We start from the raw sequence: 27,125 nt of genomic DNA on the forward strand, positions 1-27,125 counted from the left end.
CTACTACTACTACTATTATTATTATTATTATATTGATCCATTGTCCTTCATGTTATGCTTAAGTTTTATTTCAGATTTTTTTCTTTAATGTAGTGTATTTAAAGTCTAAGGAAATGTAAACTTTTGTAACCAACCAAGCAGCTGACGGGTTTCAGTAGCTACTGCTACTGCTACTGCTGAGACACTAATTACCACACCTGTGAATCTGGTTTTCCACAAAAAATGCACTGGTGGTGGTATTTAAGGACAGGGTTAGGAAGCCCTGATCTGGAGTGCCTATAACATGAGAAGTATGTTCCCCATTTTTACTATTTTCATCTGGGTCTCTATGGCACAAATTCTATGGTGCCAACAGCCCTACCCCTGAACAATAATAGAGAAAGAGTGATCAAACAATTGATTGCAGCTTTATAACTATAAATAGTCTAGTAGCAACAGCCCAAAAGTGCCATTCTGAGCCGCCATCCTCTTCTTTCCTTTTGTGCATAAGAAAAACCTGTGGCCAAGTCCCTTAGTTATGTGCAAAGTGGCTAGCAGACAAGCCTAAGCATGGCTGCATTGTGACCTTTGTACATCTATCCCACATATTTCTTCTATCTTTTTGTTTTTGAGAAGCATTTCTGAAACAATTCAGTGCACTCACACCTACACACACGCACACGCATACAAACACACACACACCCTTTTGTATTTTATTGCAGTATTTCTGAAATAACATTGTCTTAATCTTTTTTCCAGCTCTAATGCCATTCTTGTTGTTCAGTCAAGGAAATAAAATTTTCAGCATTGACATTGATGGGACAAATTTAAGGACAATAGTTGGTAACACGGGGTCTTCAGCATTTCTGGATTTTGATCCTGAGGAACAACGTCTCTACTGGCTTGATCTTGGCAGAGGCTTTCTTCAGAGAGTTTTTTTGAATGGGACTAAGCGTGAGGTAAAGTGCATGTTGATGTAAAGCGAAAGGGAACCTCTACAAGCGCTAGAAATTGCTTCAAATCTGTCTGCCATATAAAAGAGACAGGGTTATTGTTGTTCAGTCACTATTCAGTTGTGTCCGACTCCTTGCATCTGCATGGACCACAGAATGCCAAGCACCTCTATCTTCTACTGCCTCTCAAAGTTTTCATGTTCATATTTGTTGCTTTCATGATACTATATAAACATCTCATTTTCTGCCATCTCCTCCTCATTTTGCCCTTGATCTTTCTTAGACATTGTATTAGACATTGTAGAGACCCGTAGTTATAAGGCAGTGTTCTGACATTTGGGCTCAGTATCGCTGCACAGATTTTTGTGTGATTGCAAGCCCCCTGAGGATAGGATGTCTCAGCTGCACTCAGGAAGACCATAATAAAGGAACCACTGTGTTTCAGCTGTGCTGCCTGTGCCCCCTGCTGGTGTCCATGCATTAAAACCTGTCACCTGTCTGGCTGCCACAAGTGTCCACCTGCTTCCTCCATTCATGTGACCGCTGCATAAGGCCCCGTTCATAGCTAAAACCGCAAAACGCCGGCGATTACCGCTAGAGTTTTGCGGGAGTGATTTTTCCGCGATTAACGCGGAAAAATCACTGGACACTGCAGCGTTTTGGGAGCATCGCGATTAGTGGTGCTATGCATGCTAATCGCGAATCGCCGACAAAACGCTGCATGTCACGCATTTGTGGTTAACGCTAACCGCAAACCGTGAGAACACTGCCATATTCTTACATGGGCTAGCGTTTTTTAAAAACCTCTAGCGTATTGCGCTGATCGGGAATCGTGCTATTCCCGCTCAAGTGTGAACGAGTCCTAAAGCACTGGTGTGTGTGACATGGACCATGTGCTATGCATGGCCGCCATGTGGGGCACAAATGAGGAAGAAGGAGCAGCTGGACACTTATGGTGGCCAGACAGGTGAGAGATTTGAATGCATGAGCATGGGGGGGGGGGGGGGGGGGCACATTAACGTTTAGGGGGAAAGGGACGGATTGGGCATTCCAAGGCTGATAATCTTGAGAGATTTCATGCAATTTACAAGGAGGCCCGCAATGGCTACTCCATGTCCCAACTGTGTGCTTCCTGATAAAATTACAATTATACTGTATGTCAGGATGAACAATATACTTTTCCAATCATTAACCATTCCATTTATAATGTACTAATTCTTGATGGGGTTGGGGTTTTACTACTAAATTATTTATTATTAGTCTATTTATTGTTCATTTCTGTATACTGTACTAGCTGTGGTCATTATCTCTTTCAGAGAATGCGCGGTATAGTACAAGGAGCCACGTCATTCGCACTGGATTGGAAACACAAAAGGATTTTTTGGTCTAACCAGTACAAGGGAATCATAAACTGGACCCACATGAGCGGAAAGAGATCTCTAACCCTTCTGAGAGGTTTAGTTCATCCCACCTTCATTTCTGTTGATCCTGTGGAGGGGTATATGCTACTTTAGAACTTCATATTACCTGTTTTTCCTGCAGCACAAACTATATTATTGATGTGAAGTATAAATAACTCCCATGAATGGTAATTTACAATGAAACATGTTTAGATTAATTGCAGAATGGATAAGTGGCAGCGTCAGCAGCCGCCATAGTTCTGATTAAGGTTAGAAAATAACATCTGGAATCTGACTGGTTTTCAGGTGTAATGTAGGCAAACAAATATTAATGGGAAGAGCAATATTTCTAAAACGAGCACATACATGATACAAGCATCTACACAGATACCAGTCTGCTTCATGCAATCAGTTATATTTATTAAATAGATTTCATTTTACAGTTTTCAATTCACAGTTCAGTTGGGGGTTAAATCCTCGTATTAACCAACCACTACATTCAAAAGCAGTGTCTATTGACATTAACAGGAAATGTAAAGAAGCGTAGCATCAAGCAGAAGGTGGAAAGTTTTGTTTAAAAAAATGCTACCTGATCCGGGGGCCTAACTTTCAATAAAACGCATTTTAATCCACCAGAAGGCAAGAAAATATTTTTAACAGACAATGAAAAACTATCTCCTAGGAGAAAACTTAGCAAAAGTGAACTGAATAAGGGCCAGAGTCTCAGGGGGCTTATTTGTAAAATAAGTACATACCAGCCATAACATTTTTAAAGGCTTACGGGAGAAAATAGATATTAGCTATGGAGGGGTCTCTTTTGACTATCTCTCGAAAAGCATCAGAACCCAATACTTATGGGCAATTGACCATTTAATATCTCCGTTTTCCCTGTAAAATTTGGAAGTTGTAAAGATGTAAGGATGGGGATGGCAGTGGATACTTTTATACCGCCTGCCTGTTGCCTTCCATTGTGGTAGGATGCAGACAGCCATCTCTCTCAGCTGACCCCTTCAAATCGCTAAGAAAAATGATAAGCTTAATTTACAAATCAGATTTAAATGCATTGCTTTTATTCTCTTAGATTTAGATCACCTTTTTTAATGCAATGTATTATTATTATTATTATTATTGTGAAAAAGGTGCATTTATTTTTTATCTTTTAAATTCAAGTTACATGTTATCAAATAAAATATATGGGAGTAGCTGTACACAGTGAATTAAGAGATTTGCTAAGCCTAGAGTTCATTTGAAATCAGGATTGCTATCTAAGTGAAAAAGGAATAAAACTTAGCTACTGTAAGCAGAATAATTTAGCAGATAGAACTTTATAATAATTATACCAGTGAATCCAGAATTGCATTAAAACAAATCTACTTCCTTAGGAAATTTAAATTTCTATAAAATACATATTTTTTTCAAGAATGTCCCTTACGATGTTTAATATAACTACACTTCAGTGACTAAGTGAACGAATATCTTCTTGATGATTATGCTTGGTAGACCTGACCACTAGTGGCCAAGTTGAATATTACTGCAGATGTGCTATTTACGTTAAGCATGCTGATGAAATCCAGCAAGTTACATTTTAGACATAGATAAGTATACATATATTGGTTTACTGTATTTTATTTTCCTCTTATTTAGCTGCTTTCTTAAGCTTGTCTTTAATGCCTATCTTTAACTCAACGTGATTTGGTTGAGTGGCTAGTAAAAATGCATCAGGTCATTACTATAGCAGACAAGGGTCGTATCTTAATCAGGCTGTTCCTAAAAAATCAGGGATCTGAATAAACAATAAATTGTAATTAAAGTGTCTCTCAAATCCACTAAAACACACCCTTTCTCCTGAATTATCTCCTAAGAGATCATTTTCAGATTCTCTTTAACATAACTTTTAAGCATTTTACAATTGAAAAAGTATCAAAAAGTTAGTGAAAAAAGTACTATTGAAATTATTCTGAGCATCCTCTCGCTTGCTAGTAGTTTAAAAGGCAATTGTACGAAAAGGTGTAAAATATCACCCTCGGGGGGGACAATTCACTTTTCCTCCAGAGTGTTCTCCTATGTGATATTTTTAAACTTGTCAATAAAATTATTTTTAAGAATCAGAATTAAGTAACCAGAGCTTTATTGCAAGAAAATACGCAAAATAATTTTGATAGTACTTTTTCATATGCTTTTCAGTGTTTTTTTCAATTGAAAAGTGCTGGAAAGTTATTTTAAATAGAAGATGAAAAAATATCCTAGGAAAAAAATTGGGAGAAAAGGTTAATTGCATTTTGACCTATATTTTTATGCTGAATTTATTACTACATTATATTACTATACTACTATATTACTACATTACTATTGCACTTTATGAGATTTTTGGTATCTGCTGCTATTTCTGAGCTATGAAAAGCATTCACATACTTTAATTAACATCCAGAATCAGTCATAGGGGGGTATGTCAATTTTTGAAATTACATATTTTCTTAATTGGTGAACAGTCTTTAAGGGCTTTAAATGCACTAATCCTGATTCCTGCATCCTCCTTTCATTTGTTATAGTTCTTTAACAATAGGGAGACCAGAGGATTAATGTAACGATCGGTGTAACACAGAGAGAATCTGATTACCGGTGATCTGCAGTATCACCGAGAATACAGATATATACCCGATTATTGATGATCTGCAGTATCACCGATAATCAGATATATCTCTAACCTCTGGACACCTGAGTAATATGAGTGTTTGGTGCAACAGTAATACTTTGAGGAGGGCCCCCGTAAAGGGGGTACAAGGCAGTATAGGATACCGCTCAAAGAACAGGCTCCTTCCAAGGCCTGCAGCCCACCAAGGGGAGGAGACAGGCTGAGAGTGGGAAGGACCAGAGTGTGAGTGACACCAATGGTGGAGTGTCACTGACAGATCTGTGAACTATCTCTAAACAGAGGAGATAGTTCTCGAGGTCGGACTAGCCAGGTCGGCAACAGACAGACAGATAAGGTACAAAGACAGAAGGCTGATTCAGTATCCAAGACAGGCAGGGTTGGCAACGAGATATCAGATATGCGTGGTACCGAATCAGAAAGCAGAGGGATGGTCAGGAAAGCAGAAGGTCATAACAAATAATATACAATGCCTAGTCTCGGTGTGAGCTCCGTGATCATCAACACCCTGGAACTAGTCTGAAGAATAACATAATGATAATACAAGTCCCTAATCTGGGTGTGAGGTCAGTGATCATCAACACCCTGGAACTAGTCTGACGTATAACAGGTTGGTAACACAAGTCCCTAAACTGGGTGTGAGGTCCTTGATCATCAACACCCTGGAACTAGTCTGAAGTATAACAGAGATATAACAGAGAATCTGACAAAAGGTCTGAGTGCTTCCATGTAGTGATCGCAACGGCAGACAACCAGAGAATGACCAGCACCCAGTATATATAGCAAAACACTCTCCAGCGCCTCCCCTAAGTGCTGGACCAATGGGAACTGGTTGAATCGTCAGCTGACCGGCTTGGTCAGCTGACTCCCTTCTGGCTGTCATAAAAGTTTTGCCTCTCCGCGCGTTCTTCTGAACCTGTGTGGACTATCAGTCCCAGCCACACCAGACATGTGTTGCAAATCACCCTCCGCGCTGGACGCGGAAACCGCCGCACCGCTATCAAGGCATGCGGCGGTTCCTCCGCGTTCGGCCATGTTACTGAATGTAGGCCTATGCGTGCAAACCGCCACGTTGGACGCGGAATCAGCCGCCCCGTTCTGAGTACACGTGGCGGCTTTTCTGCGTTTCCTCCCAATTAACAACTGAGATTGAAGGATTAATATAATATTTATTATAGATGATTATGTATTTATAAGTAAAAGATACAGTCAGGGGTGTAAAACAATAGACCCTGCAAGGGATGCAGCCGCAGGGGGGCCCAGAAGCCACAGGGGGTCCTGTCCTGAGAGACTGACAATTAAGGGCAAGGAGAGAAAATGCTTTCTGCTCTCTGCACAATTGTGCTAATGACTGCATCGGCTCAGCCACTGATAAGGATTCATACAAAGTTTTTCAGACAAAGATTTGTAGACGATCCCTATTCAGTGTTCAGCAGGATATTGTGTACAGCTCTTTTCTACTCCCAGCCTTTCTACCCCTCCACATGTGCTGTGCCCAGTAGTGAATTATGCTTGAGGAGTCTGGGCATGGTGAGAAAAAGCTTTTATTCTCTGTAGGTTTGAGGTTTGGCGGGAAGGGGCCCCATCCAAAGTTTCGCAGGAGGGCCCAGTGATTTCAAGTTACACCCCTGGATACAGTACTATTACAGAAATAAAAATATGTGTCAGAAGCTTGCAATCATAAGATGTTGCTAAAAATGAAATACTGTAACTGGTTCAGAAGAGAGTCTTCACAGACTAGAGGCATTCAGTTATGTATCTGACCAGCTAGTCACCCTGGAGTTAGCTATCCCTGCATCTGGTAAATGACAGCAATGTTTTTCTACTCCAGCAATGAGGTCCTATAAAATGGGAGCAAAGAGGGTTTATACAGCATAGTAGATGAGAAGAAGTCACACCCCCAAAGGGGTAGGGATTATCTGAATATGAGTGTAGAATCTGGTGGACTTTTAAGCCCCATCTACAAGATACGATTCTTTGTGCGACTCGATTACGATTCTATTTACGATCCGATTAATCCGACATGTCCGATCGGGATTCGATTCAATTCGATTTGCCATATTGAATCGAATCCCGATCGGACATGTCGGATTTAATCGGCTCGTAAATAGAATATCGAATCGCACAAGAATCGTATTGTGTGGATTGGCCTTAACAGTAGGCATTAGCATCTCTGAAATTCCCATAGACTAGCTTAAAAAAAAAATCACAAAAAGGAGAAAGCCGGCACCATCTATTTCTTCTGCTCTTTTATTGCTTTAAAGCATAGATATATTCCAGCAAACAGATGCAACGTTTCAAGGCTGCACGCCTCTTTGTCAAGCTTAGCTGGGAATTACAATGACATAATAAACATGCTAGGTATTTATACTAATCATGGATGGCAGCAGACAATAGATTCAAAAACATATTTGTGCCAATCATGATAGTCCTAAAATCACGGACCTGATGGAGAACTTACATGCTGCTAACCTTATAGGATGCAGAATCCTAGAACATCCCATCTTGCTTGCCCCTCCTTGCCAAACGACCCAGGTCCTCCTTAGACTAGCTTAAAGGAATACTATCGATACCCAAGTGTTCTAAAATGACAGTGTGCAAATAATGTCTAAGTAGCTGTGTAAACATTTTCCTACTTTTCATGTTAAATATCAGAGGCAAAAGCTGTAATTTATTGAGGATAGGATTTAGCTATATTGGGACAAATCAATTGCAGAAGGGGTGTCTGCTTCAATGCACAGCCAGAGTTGCATATCAGACTACAGAAAGCAAATATCAAACATATCAAACTCTGAAAGCAAAAACAGTATGAAAAGCTGTGACAATTAGTTTCATTTCCTCTGCTCTCTTCGGACACATCAGTCAGAAACACAGGACACAGGAGCTGCAGCTGTTAGGAGCTCTCTCTCTCTCTCTGTCACACACAGAGCTACACTGATCAAGTGTGAGGGGAATTTCCCCTCTCCTCATGGCTCAGTCAGCGGTCAGTTTTGGCATCAGTAAAGTTTGAAAGTATTTTGCTAACAGTAAACAATGAAGTTGCTACTAAAATGTATAGACCAGTACTTAGCAGCACTTCCCAAACAATTCCTGTGTCAATTAAAAAAAATATGTGAATCGATAGTATTCCTTTAACCAGTTCAGTGACCAGGCTATTTTCTTACAATTCAGTGCTCTGCAGCTTTAACCTCTCGCTGCAGAGCCATACAACTTAGCACACACAAATAGACCCCCCCCCCCTTTTCTGCCTACCAACAGAGATTTCTGTTGGTGGGCTCTGATCGCTGCTGCACACGGTAATTTTTTTAAATTAATGTACATGTTTTTTTTATATATTTTTTTATTTATTCCCCCTCCCAAGAGCCAATCAGAGTGATCCTCTCTCATAGGCATCCGCCTATGAGAGGGGATCGCGTGCAGAGCCTCTCCAGGGGACATCCGAGTGACAGGGCTTTCCCCAGTACAGCGCTGCAGTAGATCGCAGCGCTGCACTCGCAAAAGAAACTGCCATTTCTTCTTTTTTTTCCAGTCTGCTAGCGGCGACCGCCGATGGCAGACTGTCGACAGAGTGGAGCTCTGTCACTCAAGTGGGGATGGGCACTCGATCCCCGCTAATCTCCTCCCACAGGACTTGATGCCAATCGTCGTTGGCCGGTCCTGGGGGAGCCACCTTCCTGATGCCTATGGGCGTTAGGTGGTCAGGAAGAGGTTCATCCCAGGCTTATTTGCCATAGGGCAGCCATACTCCATACAATCTGGATTGAGCAGATTTACCAAATCTTTGTAGTATAAGGGCCAACAGGTTGATAATCCTTATAAAAAGTAATGTTATCAGCTTTTATACCATATTATTATTATTATATAAATTGGCAACATATCCTATTGCACTGTACAAAGTAAGAAACCAACATGGGGTGTATAATTCAGACAATGGTATACCCCAAAAAAACACAGAATTAGTGGAAAATACAGAGTTAGTCATTACAGTGACATTAACATGATGAATAAAATGTATAACAAATTCCCTGACACAAACAGGTGAGAGAACCCTGCCCTTGCAAGTTTACAATCTAAAGAAATAGGGGGGAAATAGGGGGCAGCAATGATAGCATTGAACAAACAAGATGACAAGTGAAGGAGGGTCCACAAGCACAGTGGAATAGTGAAAGCTGGTATTCTTTATTGAAAAAGCCACATAAAAACAAACAAGATGGTATGGTGTATGGCCAGCCTAGTCAGATGTCTTCCCAAGGTCACAAAGACTTACATACTGGAACTGCAAAGGAACAGAAATGCATAATATGCTGGGAAGATTTATTTTTTAACCATTTGGAAGATATATGTGATATATACAGCTGCATGAAGCAATGCATTATATACTGTAAATCCCTCAAAACACTGTAAAGAAATGAAGATAAACACATTTCCTTGAAAGCCTTATTTATGCACGGTGGCGTAGTGGTTAGCTCTCTCGCCTTGCAGCGCTGGGTCCCTAGTTCAAATCCCAGCCAGGGCACTATCTGCAAAGAGTTTGTATGTTCTCTCCGTGTCTGCGTGGGTTTCCTCCAGGCACTCCAGTTTCCTCCCACATTCCAAAAACATACCGATAAGTTAATTGGCACCCCCTAAAAAATTGGCCCTAGACTATGATACATACACTACATAATATAGACATATGGCAATGGTAGGGATTAGATTGTGAGCTCCTTTGAGGGACAGTTCGTGACAAGACAATATATATATATATATATATATACACTGTACAGCGCTGCGTAATATGTCAGCGCTATATAAATACTAAATAATAATAATAATACTTTTTCCACACAGGCCATCTTTTTAATGGCTTTCCTTCCATGTGTAGTAGCCACCTTCCCATTACATGTCCAGCCCTCTTTTCCAACTCTAACATCCACGGGTGTAACTAGAAATCACTGCCCCCCCCCCCCTGCAAAGTTTGGATGGGGCCCCTCCTCTATTGTCATGCCCCTGCTAACATCCACATACTGTACATCTTCCTTGGGCAGCAGCTTTCATGTGTTGCTACCCACTTGCTGCCTCCCTTTTCTACTTGCAGTTCCATCTTCCACATGCATCAAGTCCTCTTCCATATCCAGCTGCTCCTTTGCTCAACAGATGCACAAGACCCAGGCCATTGTGGCCTTTCCAGAAATATGGTACTGATTGCATTGCAACCATGTATGAGGTCAAATAGACTCCCCATAACTTCATTTTTAAACTTAAAACTTTCAGCTGGTAACTTTCAGAAGTTTCAAAAGGAAACATGTTTATTCATAACATTTTACTTTATCTGTTTCATTTTCGGGTTGATCTTTTCCTTTAATGTTACTTATATGTTATTCATTTGATTGGCAGGCTCCTTTTCTGGGCATCTGGATACTCATTTTCTTCCATTGAAAGATCCAGTTTGAATGGAAGCAATGTGACTACTGTTATTATTCTGAAAGGAGAAGTGAAAGCCTTAGCATTGGACATATCTGAGAAAAGGATATACTGGGCTGTGGCTGAAGTAGGGGCTGCAGCACTAAACATTGGTGCATGTTTTTACTATGGAGAGGTTGCAGCCGTAGTAAAGTATCTAGGCATGTAAGTATGTAATAACTATTCATCAAAAATTAAGCTTTTAGTATGGATGGCATGCCAAACTATTCTTGCAAGTGTGTAGAATACCGCTGCGGGCACTGGATATAGTATGTATGTAGCAATCAGGGCCGGACTTTCCCTGAGCCACTGGAGCAATCACTTAGGGTGCTGCAAAATTCTTCTTGCAAGGGGTGCAGTAATCTCTGTGACGCTCCACCCCCAGATCGTCACAAAACTCCTCCCCAGACTAGTCCGAAACCTGTTAGATCTGTCAGATTTTTACTGCCTATTGTAAGTGACAGCAAAATAAGGAAAATGTAATTTATAGTGCATTTTACTCTGGGACAGATGTACATCTTGTTACATAGTTACACAGTTATTTGGGTTGAAAAAAGACACAAGTCCATGGAGTTCAACCAGAAAAATCTTGTATGTATGTATGTATTTTAAAGTTTACAATTTTTCATGATAGTGGTCCTTTAAATGAACAGTTCAAATTTGCTCATTTATAAGCATGTAATATTTACAAAATTGGTAAATGACTGGGAATTGGAGAACAATGAAAAGATATTGTGACACTTCTGATAATACTGATTTTACTTTATTTTATCGTATTTTATGTTATGTACATTACAATGTGAAAAGCTGTACTAATAGTAGGAAACAGAGTCGGACTTTACAGACATAATTTACAATAAATAATATTATATACAACACATACTACAATATATTCACTCCCACTTTATTCACACTCTATTGGCCCTGATCCAATTCCTGTTTTCTTCCAAGTTTTCTCTTAGAAGATATTTTTTGATCTTCTGTTTAAAATTACTTTTGCACTCTGCAATTGAAAAAGTACCAAAAAGTCGGTAAAAAAAAAAATTGTTCTAAGTATTTTCTTGCTTGCTGGTGGCCTAAAAGGCATTTTATTTATAATGTGAAAATATTACATAGGAGAAAAAGGAAATTGGATCGGGCCCTTAGTTTGTAAAAAAAATATTGCAGAGGATTTATTTATTACTTAAAGGGATACTGTAGGGGGGTCGGGGGAAAATGAGTTGAACTTACCTGGGGCTCCCCAATGGTCCCCCGCAGACATCCTGTGCCCGTGCAGCCACTCACCGATGCTCCGGCCTCGCCTCCGGTTCACTTCTGGAATTTCAGACTTTAAAGTCGGAAAACCACTGCGCCTGCATTGCCATGTCCTCGCTCCCACTGATGTCACCAGGAGCATACTGCACAGGACCAGTATGGTCTGTGCCTGCACAGTACGCTCCTGGTGACGTCAGCGGGAGCAAGGACACGGCAACGCAGGCGCAGTGGTTTTCAGACTTTAAAGTCTGAAATTCCAGAAGTGAACAGGAGGCGGTTCCAGAGCATCGGTGAGTGGCTGCGCGGGCACAGGATGTCTGCGGGGGACCATTAGAAGCCTTGGGCAAGTTCAACTCATTTTCCCCCGACCCCCCCTACAGTATTCCTTTAAAGTGGTCTGAAAGTCAGCATTCCTACTTAGCTCTAAAAGATTCCTTACAGCTTTAAAGCTACTATCCCAGAAAAAGATTCTAGCAGAACATCGCTGAAATGGTTAAACAAAGCATTTTGTCCTGCTATTCAGATTCAAATCCGCATTCAAACCAGAGATAACAGTATCTTTTTTACTTGTTAACCTTTTGAGGACCAGCTGCCTACCCCCCCCCCCCCCTTAAGGACCAGGCGTTTTTTCATACGGGAGGGGGGGCCCATTTGGGGTGGTCAGGCAGCCAGATCCTCTTTGTGGCATGCTGGGCTGTGTCCCCACTGTGTGGCCCGGTGTCCCCCCTGTGTGCAGAAGCCTTTACTCACCTCCCAGGCTCCAGCGATGAGCAGTTGGGGACACCTCCGCTCTCGCTGGCATCTCCGCTTCTACTGCCGCTAAGTTCCAGGTCGCAGCTTGGTGATGTCATCAAGCCGCAACCCGGGACTTACGTCAGAGTGAGCGTCAATGCCGGTGAGAGTGGAGGGGAGCAAGGATTGTGAGGGGAACGGCAGGGAGGTGAGTGAAACCTCTTCTTCCCCACCTACCACCACAGCTCAAATGGTGATCACTACGATCCGCCGGTGATCGTAGTGATCACATATCACTGATGGGAGATGTCAGCTGTCATATGACAGCTTAATCTCCCTTCACGGGTGCGCATATCGCGTCGGGAACTGAGGGTGGCGTAGATCCTACGCCGCATTAGCGTTAGGCACCCACAAGTGCGGCGTAGGATCTACTCTATTGGTCCTTAAAAGGTTAAACACAAATGTATCAACACTGGAATGTAAACAAACACTCTATGAAAAGCTGTCTCTGCTTCAGGCAGACACAGAGTTTAGAATAGCTCATTAGAAGATTTTCATATACAATAAAAAGCAGTTATAATAGAAAAAGAATAAAATGCAATGGCAGCTTTCAGGGCAAGATAGACGACACTTTGGATACTTGTAATTTTTAGTTTTAGACAGACAATATTACTTGTGTACAAAAGCAAATAAGATAACTGTATGAGTAATAAAAAGTAGGAAAACACATTTTTATTGAATGGTATGTCAGAGTTTCAGACCACTTTAAATATAAATAAAAATCCTTAGCAATCACAGTTTTCATGATCATGCTTTACAGGGCTGCTTTACAAGGACAGCTGACTTACGGAACTCATTTAAGAACAATAATGGCTAAACACAATGTTCATTTCTTAGGTCTTGGAGACAAAGCATGATGGGACTTTCAGTTTTTCATGGTGACATCTACTACCCAGAAAGCAAATCTGCTTCTATCAAAAGAATATATGCACATACAGGAAAAGATTCTACGACCATTTTTCTAAGATCATCTACAACAGACATCACAGACCTTAAGTTAGTTCCTCAGCAGACAACTTCCCAGATATCTGGTAAGAAGACACACCAGTTGTCCTTCTTGAAACTTATTTCTTAGATCATATATATAAAAAAACAAAAACAGCATAAAGAAACCTGCCAAAATAATATTCTAATAAGTAGATCAGCCATTGGATACTTTCCCAACCATTGTATAATAGTGTACTGCCACCACAACCACACAAACCAATGTCATGTGTAATAATTCAAACTAAAAGGTTTTGAGAAGAATGTATAACACATTTATTGCAGGAGATGAATTACATATAAGCGTTAAAAAAGTACTAGTTTGAATAAATAGATTTTATGAGAAGTTACATTTACAATATATTTACCAAATGGTATTATCATCAACACCAGAAAAAACTGAGCAAAACATAAACGCAACAGTTTCGGTTTTGCTCCCATTTTGCATGAGCTGAACTGAAAGATCTGAAACAATTGAAACTTTGAAATATTGTTCACAAGTCTGTGTTAGTGAGCACTTCTCCTTTGCCAAGATCCCACACATACTGCATGCTGGTGTACCCCCAAGGTTCCAATCTTGGAACTTTTCTCTTCTCCATCTACACTCATGGCCTGGGCCAACTAATATGCTTACCCAACTATATCGCATTCCTTACTGTCTATCTGCTTTTTCTGCATTTATGTCTTCAATTTCCTCAAACATAGTATGGGTAAAACAAAATTGTGATCTTTCCATCTATCTCTTTCCTACATGTAGTCACTAGAAATGTAGAGAATGTCCCATTAACTTGAATTCCTAATGCCAACTATCTGGGGGAAATATCTGACTCGAATCTCTCATTGAAGCCTCATATTACCTCATTAACTACATCCTGCTACTTCCATCTAAAAAATATATACCAGTTTGCCCCTTCCTCACACACAAGGCAAGAACATCTGGATAGTGTTAAAGAGAACCAGATATGATTAAAAAAAAGCTTTTATACATACCTGGGGCTTCCTCCAGCCCCATATGCACGGATCGCTCCCACGCCGCCGTCCTCTGCTGCCTGGATCCGCTGGTACCGGGTCCCGTCATTGCCGCAAGTCGGCCAGTCGGCTGGCGGACGCGGCCGATTCTCCACATCACACGTCGCTCCCTTTATACAAGTACGCATGCGGCTGCCTACTGCGCAGCCGCATGCGTACGGGTATGGAGGGAGCCCCTGTGATGCGGACAATTGGCCGCGTCCCCCGGAAGTGACGGGCCCAGTACCGGCGGTTCCAGGAAGCGGAGGATGGCGGCATGGGAGCGATCCAGGCATATGGGGCTGGAAGAAGCCCCAGGTATGTATAAAAGCCTTTTTCTATTTTTAGATTGTATTCCTCTCTGGTTCCCTTTAAGGGCATCACCTTTGATGTAGCAGGCCAGGGCTAAGTCCATGGTATTTCTGTTGTGTTTATCATGAATGTGTGCCTGAATTGCTTTATGTTTTAATTAATAGCACACTTAAACTATGTATGTCCTGTACCTCTGTTGCTGAATGCTCTGATGTTCTGAACTACAGTATGTATGTATTTATAGACGAGGCAGGCTAACTACACGCCCCATGCAAGGGTCATTTTGAGTTCTGCCGATCACTAGACCCCGAATTACTTCTCCCTACGAGTTGCTATGACTCGGATGCGGAATAGTATTTAATGCCGCCGGGGATTTAAGTGGCAGCAGGGTGAGCCGTCATTTGGCTCACCCTGTGCCCAGCTCACTGGCAGTGTATATACAGTATATGTACGAATTTATAGACTCTATATTTTTGATAGAAATTTTAAATTCGCTGTTGTTACCCTGTTCTTGACTTTTTCTGTATATGGGTAAATTGCACATGCTTGCACTGTATGATCTCATGGTGGCCAGGGAAATTACGTATTATTCTGTGCTGGAAATTTTCCAGGCCCTGACTTGTGCATTAAAGAAAATGACCATTGTACAAGAATATGTCAGAGTGATGCTGTGGGCCAGCAATGTAAATGTACAGAAGGGTTTCAGCTTTCCACTGATGGAAGATACTGTGAAGGTAAGATGTATACTTTAAGTTAAGGTTGCTGTACACTATTTACATCATGTAAACCATCTCCCTGACATTAAAGAGAATCTGTATTGTTAAAATCGCACAAAAGTAAACATACCAGTGCGTTAGGGGACATCTCCTATTACCCTCTGTCACAATTTTGCCGCTCCTCGCCGCATTAAAAGTGGTTAAAAACAGTTTTAAAAAGTTTGTTTATAAACAAACAAAATGGCCACCAAAACAGGAAGTAGGTTGATGTACAGTATGTCCACACATAGAAAATACATCCATACACAAGCAGGCTGTATACAGCCTTACTTCTGAATCTCAAAAGATCACTTGTGTGTGTTTACCTTCTGTCCCCAGCTTCTCTCATGCACTGAACATTACAGGCTTCCTGCAGACAGCTCTGCCTATGTCGTTAATTCCTTAGTATGTGACAGACCAGCTCCTTTCACAGCCTCCAGAGGAGGATTTTTATCCAGCTCTCTTCTATCACTGATAAGATAGCAGAGAAGCTGCTGGCTTATGTAAATAAAACACACACTGGAGTGTGCATAGTGGAACAGTTCAACACTGAAGAACTTGGCAGCCTTCCAGACACAGGCCGACAAGTCTGACAGGGGAAAGATACATTGATTTATTACAGAGATGGTTATAGTAGAAAGAGCTGCAGCAAGCCAGATCACATTAGAATAGGTTTAGGAACTTGTAGGATGGTAGAAAAAACGTTGTAATTTTTGTTACAGAGTCACTTTAACTTTACCTCTATTTCAACCTGCACTACTTATAGAAAAAAAAAACAAGTGTTTCCCATCTTCTTTAGGCAATCAGTTCTACTCTCCCAGAAGAATATGTTTCACTGCAATATAATGTATAGAGAAGTGCATGATTGATTTGATCACATAATCTGCTGTAGTTTTTGATTGGCAGATCTCAATAATTTGATCATTTTGTACTACTGCTTTCTGTTTTGGACAATACAAGTAGAACTGAAACATGACCACACATGTTTGTCAGCTAGCCAGAAAAGTACAACTTTATACACTAGTGACCTTAGCCCGTTTAAAAACGGGCAAGATCTGTCACACTCATCCACTGCCGCACGTGCACACGCCCGCCCCTCCTGGTTCTGTCCTCATCTCCAAGCTGCTTCATTCCCCCAGCAACCTCCTCACTGTCTCCGCGTCCCTCCAGGGACATGGGACGCAGAGACACTTGTGTTTTATTGGGTAGGATACAGTAATGGCCATGTGGCCATATGGCAGTTGCTGCAGGTTGGTGCAGAAGAACATTTTTCCATGTGGGTTTCAGTAAGTTGGTCTTGGAGAATATTTATTGAGCCAGCAGGCAAAGTAACCAGAAATTACCTGCCCAAAGTTGAATTTAGGTGAGCTTATCCTTCAAGGAGGGTGAAACTGGCTACACGGTTCCCCCTCTAACCTTTTCTAAACAGCATAAGAGGAATTACCTTTTAAATGATATAAGTCGGAGCAAGGCATTGCATTTTTGCAAATATGCTTGTAAATAACTCCTCAGCCTGCTGTCAGACAGTATTCAAGGGAAGAATGGGAAACTTTGATGAAAATGAACATCACATAGCATAAGTATGTGCAATATTTACAACAAAGAATCAACCACACCTGTTGAACTATAAATGTTTATTGAGCAAGGTGAAAGGTTGGAGGGCCTCATTTTTGTAGACATTCTTAGTCAATTGAACCTAAGCAAGCTTAAAAAGAAGATAAGACATCTCCAACAAGCTGTTCTAAATAGGCATTCTTATATAATGTACATTATGTGAAAGGATGCAGCAAATGTTCAATGTTTTGTAACTACAATCTTACTGCTTTCTCATGTTTGCTATTAGATATCAATGAGTGTGCTTTATGGACCCATGGCTGTACTCTAGGCTGTGAAAATGTACCAGGTTCCTATTACTGTACCTGCCCAAGAGGCTACGTGCTTCTGCCCGACAACAAGTCATGTCATGGTGAGTTATTGCATACCGACATCTGCTTTGTATTAGAAAGTAGACAAATCCTAAAAAAAATACTTGATGTGACTCTGAAGTCACTATAAACTCTAAAGCTAGATGCAAGTAAATGCAATCTACACCATTAATGTCTCTAGTTTATAAATCTGCCCACAAGTGAAGTGCATAAAATTAACTACAGTGGAATGCGAAAGTTTGGGCAACCTTGTTAATCGTCATGATTTTCCTGTATAAATCGTTGGTTGTTACAATAAAAAAATCTCAGTTGAATATATCATATAAGAGACACACACAGTGATATTTGAGAAGTGAAATGAAGTTTATTGGATTTACAGAAAGTGTGCAATAATTGTTTAAACAAAATTAGGCAGGTGCATACATTTGGGCACCACAAAAAATAAATTAAATCAATATTTAGTAGATCCTCCTTTTGCAGAAATGACAGGCTCTAAACACTTCCTGTAGGTTCAAATGAGAGTCTGGATTATTTTGGACCATTAGTCTTTACAAAACATCTCTAGTTTATTCAGGTTTGATGGCTTCTGAGTATGGACAGCTCTCTTTAACTAACACCACAGATTTTCAATTATATTTAGGTCTGGGGACTGAGATAAACATTCCAGAACGTTGTACTTGTTCCTCTGCATGAATGCCTTAGTGGATTTTGAGCAGTGTTTAGGGTCGGTGTCTTATTGAAAGATGCAGCCCCGGCGCAGCTTCAGCTTTGTCACTGATTCCTGGACATTGGTCTGCTGATACTGAGTGGAATCCATGCGTCCCTCAACTTTGATAAGATTCCCAGTCCCTGCACTGGCCACACAGCCCCACAGCATGATGGAACCACCATTATATTTATCCTGTAGGTAGCAGGTGTTTTTCTTGGAATGCTGTGTTCTTTTTCCGCCATGCATAATGCCCCTTGTTATGCCCAAATAACTCAATTTTAGTTTCATCAGTCCACAGCACCTTATTCCAAAATGAAACTGACTTGTCCAAATGTGCTTTAGCATACCTCAAGCGGCTCTGTTTGTGCTGTGGGCGGAGAAAAGGCTTACGCTGCATCACTTTCGCATACAGCATCTCCTTGTGTAAAGTGCGCCGAATGGTTGAACGATGCACAGTGACTCCATCTGCAGCAAGATGATGTTGTAGGTCTTTGGTGCTGGTCTGTGGGTTGACTCTGACTGTTCTCACCATTCGTCACTTCTGTTTATCTGAGATTTTTCTTGGTCTGCCACTTCGAGCCTTACCTTGAACTGAGCCTGTGGTCTTCCATTTCCTCAATCTGTTCCTAACTGTGAAAACAGACAGCTGAAATCTCTGAGACAGCTTTCTGTATCCATTGCGCTTGACATTAAATCAGCCTTTTCTTCAGAAATATCCCAATCCTCACAAGAGGTTTTGGATATAGAATCTACTATTAAGAAGAAATGTAGGATACATAGGAAGCTAACTCTGAAACAATTGAGGAGGAAGTGGAATGTTTCTACATTAGAATCTTATCGTGAGGCACAGGTGTTGCCTTGGGGTATCAGGGAGCGAGTTATCCCTGCAGAACATTTAAGAAACGCACGCTTCCTCCCCAAGTGGAAAACAGCTTGCTTAAGCCATGGCTTTGTAATTCTGGGTCTGATTATTGAAGAGGAGACCATCCAGTTGGATGAGATTAAAGAATCAGTCTCAGCAAGTATAAAGGAGTTGGATAACTATAAGGATCATCCACTTTTCGTAAAATTGAATGGTTTACTCAAGGGAGAAGTGGAAAGAATCCAAAGGAGTATCAAAAAGGACAAACAGGAAAAATACAAAAAGGACATTAAGGAGTGGAAGGAGGGTGAATATTTTAATTATCTTCCGGGTAGACAGCGTTCAAGGTCACGAGGTCGGGGTGGTAAGCCCAGTGAGGGGGAAGAGGAGGGTGGGGGATCCCCAGCATCATCAGCCTCCGGAAAATCTGTGGCTTTTTTAGGCGAAAGCGACACAGACAGCGACGCAGAAAAAGAAAAGAAATTAGAAAAAGGAAGAAGGAAAGGGAGAAAGAAAAAGAGAGAAAAGAATTTGAAACCTATATTAAGGGTTCAACCCCCAAGAAAGGGGAAGAACCACCAGTAAACATGTGTCATACAGATGAAGAGGTGGGTGGTACCATCAAATTAACCAAATTCATGGGGGAAGTACAAAATGCACAAATGAATGTAATCAATCTCTCTGATTTCCCACTTGGACCTGACCACGTTTCCCTCCTTAGTAAGGGCTTATCCTTCTCCCCAGTGCAGGGAGGGGATGAATTCTGTGTCCAAAAGGATTTTCAAATGTTTGTGAGACGCATTAATTTACGTGAAATGTATGAAGGGAAGGATAGTAAGAATTCAGTTGATGCCAGAACTCAAAACCGTGAATCCTGTGAAATGAAATTGGATGGTTATTGGAGCCTGAAAGAACGGGAAACCCTACGTATATTAGAGGAACTTAAAGATTTAGGAAATGAAAATGAGCAAGAGAGAGATGGGAAGGGGGAAGAGACAGGAGAGGTTGAACATGTTAAAGTCCATGTGGGGTCGTCCTTTATGCCTTCTCCTAATCATAACCAGACGCTAGGTATATTCACTGAATTGGTCTCAAAGGACCTTAAAAAACTACAATGGCATCTCCCCAGGAATGGAGACAATCTAACAAAGGGGGAACGTAGGGCCCTAGAAGACTTGAAGTCAGCAGAGGATATAATTATCCGGCCCAGTGATAAGGGGGGAAACGTGGTTCTGTGGTCCAAGGGGGAATATCTCGCAGAGGCAAAACGCCAACTGCTGGATGAGAACACGTATCAAAGGTTGAAATATGCACCATATGAACGAATAGTAGAAAGCCTAAACAGTTTGGTTGATGATGCTGGGGATTTGGAGATATTGGATGATGCTGAAAGTCAGTACTTGAGGGTTCAGTCGTATAGAATTCCGGTTCTGTACCTGATCCCCAAAATACACAAAAATGAGAATAAACCCCCAGGACGCCCCATAGTAAGTGCTATTGGGGGCCCAACAGAAAGAATTGGGAAATGGCTTGATGCAAAATTAAAAACCCTGATGATGTCTCTTCCCTCGTTTGTTCAGGATTCTACTGATGTGTTGCGGCTCCTGGGGGAGCTGGAGCTTGGCCCCGGTGACATCCTTGTCGGGATCGACGTGGAGAGTTTGTACACGTCGATCCCCCACGAGGTTGGCATCGGGGCTGTCCGGTTCTTCCTGGAGGACGTATACCCGGATAACCAGGTCCACAACTCGTTTGTCGTGGACGCCCTGCGCTTTGTGCTGGAGCACAACTGTTTCTCCTTTGGTGACTCCCACTATAGGCAGGTGCGGGGAACGTCAATGGGCGCGGCCTGCGCACCTGCCTATGCCTGCCTTCATCTAGGCCAGTGGGAGCGCCAAGAGGTGTACCCTCTCCCGGAGTATGGGCAATTTGTCCGTATGTGGATTCGTTTTATAGACGATGTGCTGGTGGTCTGGAGGGGGAGTGAAGAAGAACTTGACTCTTTTATGAGTCGGTTGAACAGCAATGATCGTAATATCTCGCTAACATATACAGCGAGTAGATCTAATATTGCTTTTCTGGACCTGCACATTTGGAGGGATGGTGGTATGGTGAGGACCACCACCTTCCGCAAACCGACAGCAGGTAACACCCTCCTCCATGCCACCAGCCACCATCCGAGACATTTGAAGGATGGGATCCCATACGGACAGTTCCTGCGTTTACGCAGGAACTGTTCTCAAGAAGTTGATTTTAACAATGAGGCATTGGCCTTATATGATCGATTCAGGGAGAGGGGTTACCGACATGAAACGTTGTGCTCTGGTTATGAGAGGGCAAGGGGGGGCGCCCGAGGAAGGAGTTGTTGGAGACTGGAAGGAAAGGATGCAGGAAGATGCAAGATGTAGGAAAAAGTCCCCCACGATTTATAACTCCATACAATTCAAATTGGGGAAAGATCCGCGAAATACTGACCAAACATTGGCCAGTGTTACAGACGGATCAAAAACTGCACAGGATTGTGGGAAGCAGGCCCATGTTAGTTGCAAGAAGAGCACCAAGTCTCAGAGATGCTCTGGTCCATTCAGAGTACATCCCAAAGGAAAAAACCACTTGGCTAAATAAGAGCAAAACTGTAGGCATGTACAGATGTGGAAATTGTGTGGCATGTGAGAAAATGGTCCCTGCGAGAGTGTTTTGTGATGCTCAAAGGAGAAAAGAATGGAAGATTAGAGAATTTATCAACTGTAACACTGAGTGGGTCATATACAGATTAGAGTGTCCCTGCAATAAAGTGTATGTAGGTATGACCACGAGAAAACTCAAAACAAGAATAATGGAACATGTGTCTAATATAATCTGTGGACTACAGAAAAATGGGGAATATAAGAGCGCAATAGCGGAACATTTTTGTTTGGAACATAATGGTGATCCTGCGGGATTAAAAGCCACCGGAATATCCCACATCATGCCAAATAGGAGAGGGGGAGATAGGCTCAAGATAATAAAACAACAAGAAAGTAGGTGGATATACTTACTAGGAGCTTTAAGCCCAGAGGGAATGAACAATGAGCTGGACTTTGCCCCTTTTCTGCCCTAAACAGTGATTGATAATTTATTGTGAACTCTGAGTGCATATGAATCTTAATGATGAGGGGATGTACACTGGAAGTACTTAATGCATAACAGCGAGGAAAAGGGAGAGGGGGACTTAATTGTGCAGGAAATGGAAGTGCTTAATTAATTTATGAGTAGAATTAATCTGGCTATACCTCAAAGGAGACGACTGAAGAACTTACCTGAAAGCATAAGAAACGTCAAGCAATATGATTATCAACTGTCTGTCCGGTGCTGAATAAAGCTACAATATATTTGAAGTTACCAAGGTAACAGAGGGGAAGAGGGAAGTTGTCACGGTGTGAAACCCCGCCCCGAGACTGGAAGGAGAATAAAGAGGGCAGCCCAGCCAATCGTGAGCCGCGCACATCCTGACGAAGCTCGCAAGTGGGCGGGCGCAACGCGTCGATGGGCGGGTGCAAATCCCGCGGCCTTGAACGCTCCTAACTTTCGGCAGCAGCTGCAGCAGCGTGACTGGAGGTCGGCGTCTGCTCCCCGAGAAGGCTCCTGCGGACTGGGTTGAGCGAGACAGCCGACCACCGAGACTGGTTACTTGGGTGATGCCCTAGCACCTCATAGCAGCCCTATTGATGGCGAAATCCGGAGTTGAGACGGAAATCGATAGGACCTAAAGCTTATGGTGAGATCATTCCATACAAACGACCTAGCACGTCACTGCAGCATTGCAAGCTGAAGTTGTTCAACTATTTATACCTACACTCAACCTGTCTCCCCCTCTCTGAAGATAAGGACAGTTGGTACCGGTACCAGAAGGGGGTATGATTGTATGAGTGTTTATGGTGTGAATTTTGAGTGAGCGCTCTATCATGGCCGTGTTTTAAATGATTTTAATTGGTTGGTCTGCAGTTTGACATGTGAATTCCAAATAAAGCAAATTTTGTAATTTTCTATACCTATGAGAGACCAGAAATTATTTATCTATACTAGTGGAATCTTTAGCAATTTTGGTCACTCCCTCTTAATTGAGGTGGGGGTATAATTCACTAAGGAGGTGGTTGAGTCAGGCATTTATTAATAGCAGCTTTCTGTATCCTTCCCCTAAACCATGATGTGAACAATCTTTGTCCTCAGGTCATTTGAGAGTTGTTTTGAGACCCCCATGTTGCGACTCTTCAGAGAGAATTAAAAAAGGAGGGACACTTACAACTGAACAATTGAAACCTACAATTATTGCGCACTTTCTGTAAATCCAATACATTTAATTTCACTTCTCAAATATCACTGTGTGTGTCTCCTATATGATGTATTTAACTGACGGTTTTTATCATAACAACCAATGATTTATACAGGAAAATCATGATGATTAACAAGGTTGCCCAAACTTTCGCATCCCACTGTATATCATCATCATAATGGCTCCTGCCTTGGACAATTGGTTCTTGAAGGTGAAAATGGGCATCCATCAGGAGCTGAGTGAGTTTGACGAGGGTGATGGTTAACCTGCTTGGGTCAGAGCATCTTGAAAACAGCAGGTTTGTGGAGTGATCAAGGCATGCAGTGGATAGTGCCTACTCAAAATGGTCTTTGAAAGGAAAATGGGCAAACTGGCAACAGTCGTGGACACCTAAACCTCACTTATATGCACAAGAAATGAAAGCTAGGCCATTTGAATACAAGTTGGCATGAACCTTCTAACTATGACAATGTGACCTAGTCTGATTAATAAAGATTTATTTTAAATCAAAATATGCCAGATCTCTGTCGGATTGAGCATCTATGGAAAGGCCTACCTCTCAACTTCACGGACTTAACAAATGCTAATACCTTAAGACCAGATTCCACAAGACGTCTTCCAAGGTCTCCATGCCTTAATTTATCAGAGCTGTTTTGGCAGCGGAAAAGGAACCTACAAAATATTAGGCAGTATTACTATGTGTATCCAGCCTCCCATAGAACAGAAATGTTTTCTTCCTTATAAGATCACATTCCCCATTCCAACTTTGCATTTGAAAATCGTAAAACATCATAAAATCTTATTGATTTAAAATTACAATTGAATTGACCACAGATTTGATGACAAATTTCTTCCTCATTGATGACAACTTTTCTTTCATGAATAATTTTTCACTCCATAAAATGTATAGTAAACAGTTAAAAAAACAGACCATAATCAGTTGAAAAGTACTGTACTGTATAGAACAACCTTTTAATTTTTGGGCACACATGCAATTGATCCCAGATAACTTTTGATTATTCTGAAGGTAGTTTTAAAAAGTGCATTGTGTATTATAATCTGTTATGAATTATTTACGAGTCTAGTGCTCAATGACTTTTTATAGAGACTCATATGATGTATTTGCTCATTTAATTCTTTTGTACAACCCCATTTCCCAAAAAACTATGATATATAAAACTATAAGGCCAATTTCTTAACCACTTCAGGACCAAACAAATTTTCAAATATCTGCACTGCTCCCATTCATTTGCCAAAAACTTTATTACTACTAATCACACCTAAATGATCCATATATTCCTTTTTTCAGGACAAATTAGGCTTTTAGTGTGTGATAATTGTGTTTAGTAATTACCTTATTTCTAATGCAATTTAAAGGGTAAGTAAGGAAAAAAAACAGGAAAACACACTATTTCTCAATGTACGCTCCTTATAGCTTTACAATAAACAGTGCTAACTATAAGTTAAACCCACAAATTTTATTTGCTTATTCATCCTGGTTATAACAATGTTTAGATTATGTTCCTAGAACAATGTATGGTGACAATCTTGTATCTATAAATAAAGGTGTCTATTTTATGTTTTTCTTTTTTTGCTCTCTCATTGTACACTATTGATGATTATAAGACCTTATTTGCAAAGATAATAGTAATATACCCTCGTGGCATACATATTTAAAAAAAACAAGTTCCTAAGATAACAATATATGTTATTTCTTTCATATTCTGTCACTTTGTTTTCATTTAACAAGTCTTTTATTTTTGGTACAGAATATGCAAACATGTAATTGCCTTTGATTCAGTTGGTGACTAAAAAAAATACACAAGACATGGGCCTCACCCCTAAAACTTTCTAAACTCTATTCTACTACTTATCATGGTTAAAATGTTACCACATATGTCTCTTGTAGTTTTGCTAAAACTTTCCCAAATTTGATCACAATTTTGAAAATGACTTTATTATGTTGGATTGATTTTGTCTGTACCTATTTTTTATGTATGTCCAAGCTTTTAGACACACCAAAATGTATTCTACAACTCTTCACAGTTAAAATGATACCACATGTGCCTCAATTAGTAACAAACTGGCGGTGCACTAATTTATAAACATTCAGTTGTCATTAAGTGCACTATATTGACAGTAAAGTAGTACAAAGACAACATAGCAAATGTTGAAAATTATAAATATTATTTCTGTTTAAAAAAACGTTTCCCGCACATTAGACAACAAATTGGAACTGTGACATGCTTACCATTTTATTGTACCATTTACCATTGTAATCTACCATCTCTTCTTTTAACAATAGTCTCTAAATGATTGGGCGCTAAAGAGTCCAATAGCTGCTTGGAGGCAGGTGCTTTAGGGGCCCGCCTCTCCACCCCCCCTCCCCCTTGTAGAGAGTAATTGCAGGATGAACACATTAATAATAACACAGGGAGCACTGTTATATTTATTTAGTCCACACTGCATTGGGTCTCGTCTACCTTCAGGCATCTGCATGCTGTATGCTGAGAACCTCTGACTCCCAATGCATGTCATGTCTTCAGGAGCCTCAGGGGGGCAGCATACAGCATGCAGCTCTGGAGAGGAAGAGGCGACCAGATGCAGCATGAAGTAGGTAAAAGTAACAGCGCTCCCTGAGTTTTTACTCTGCATAAGGGGGTTGGGGAGGAGAAGCGGAAAAGCTGACCATGACGGTAGTCTCTGTTTGTTTGTCCATCCATGCCATGTGAGGGGATGGGTATGCCACGATACGTCTGCTGGGTGGCCCAGGTCTCTGAAATTACACTACTGTAGTCTTAATTTGAAATATTGTAACGTTCTTGTCTGATATTGGACTCCAACTCCTCAAGAGTCTAAGGTCCCTTTTGTCATCATTTTCATTTCATACTGCTCCAGTTGTTTTCAGTGGTTGACCGGCCTGCACTGCAGATAGGCCAGTTGTGCTGGTAGTATGAAGGGTGGAGTAGAGATTGCAGTTGGACATAGTAAGAACACGTCTTTATGTGACCAGTAGGCTGCCACTTGGATAGCAATACTTTAGGTTATATGAATGTGTTTTACGGACCCTGCTAAGAATATTTTTTATTTCCTTTATGAATTGACTACATTCTGCAGTCATTATTGTCACTAATTACATTGCTGAATGCTATCAACAACCTCATAGGAAACTGTCAGTTATGTTAGTTTATTAGTACTCTCACCACAATAAAGCAACGCCACAAATTACATATTCTACCTTTACGACTCTCATTACTCTGCATTCTATTTATTTCTCCCTTAAAGTTATGAGGATATTTAAAATAACTCCTTGTATTGTAACAGACTACAAATTTCCTGTTAATGCTGTTTTATTGCTAGCTGAGCATTGGCCTAGTCAGATGAATTGCATTTTAATGTTTGTCCGTGTTTTATAGGCATGTTCTTGTAACCATAATATGTCATTTAGGCCTGTAATGTTAATTGTAGGTAACATGCACAAGGGAATTAGCTCCGAGACAAAGATTTAGTAATTCATTGTTTTAAACATGGGTTACTCAGCTATTATGTGCAAGATATCCACATTATTAATTCCAGGACAAAAGATTCTCAAACGCTGCATTAATATAACTGCTTTTTATGAAGTTGTTCAAAGCACACCTTACCAATATTACTTCTGTAAAAATGTGGGAAAGGCCTTCCTCAGCAAGTAAATAGCACGCACAGACACTAGCTCCCTCCTGGATACAAAACGTAAAATAAGAGTTTCTCATTATGAGCAGCAAAGTAAGTAGTTTGTTTGTCCTGCT

General features: G+C 41.0%; 1 protein-coding gene across 2 annotated transcripts in view; it reads left to right on the forward strand.

Moving 5' to 3' along the window:
- The window catches only part of EGF (epidermal growth factor), a 186,233-nt gene that overhangs the window by 45,531 nt on the left and 113,577 nt on the right, over window positions 1-27,125 (forward strand). The window contains exons 2-7 of one of the 2 annotated variants that reach the window (XM_068281466.1): window positions 739-938; window positions 2,249-2,430; window positions 10,359-10,589; window positions 13,308-13,501; window positions 15,386-15,508; window positions 17,373-17,495. In XM_068281466.1, the coding sequence (XP_068137567.1) occupies window positions 739-938; window positions 2,249-2,430; window positions 10,359-10,589; window positions 13,308-13,501; window positions 15,386-15,508; window positions 17,373-17,495 (1,053 nt within the window). The remainder of the gene's footprint in view (window positions 1-738; window positions 939-2,248; window positions 2,431-10,358; window positions 10,590-13,307; window positions 13,502-15,385; window positions 15,509-17,372; window positions 17,496-27,125) is intronic. The other variant, XM_068281477.1, reaches the window with a different exon arrangement.

Source organism: Hyperolius riggenbachi, chromosome 1 (assembly GCF_040937935.1).
Source record: "Hyperolius riggenbachi isolate aHypRig1 chromosome 1, aHypRig1.pri, whole genome shotgun sequence".
Classification (NCBI taxonomy): domain Eukaryota; kingdom Metazoa; phylum Chordata; class Amphibia; order Anura; family Hyperoliidae; genus Hyperolius; species Hyperolius riggenbachi.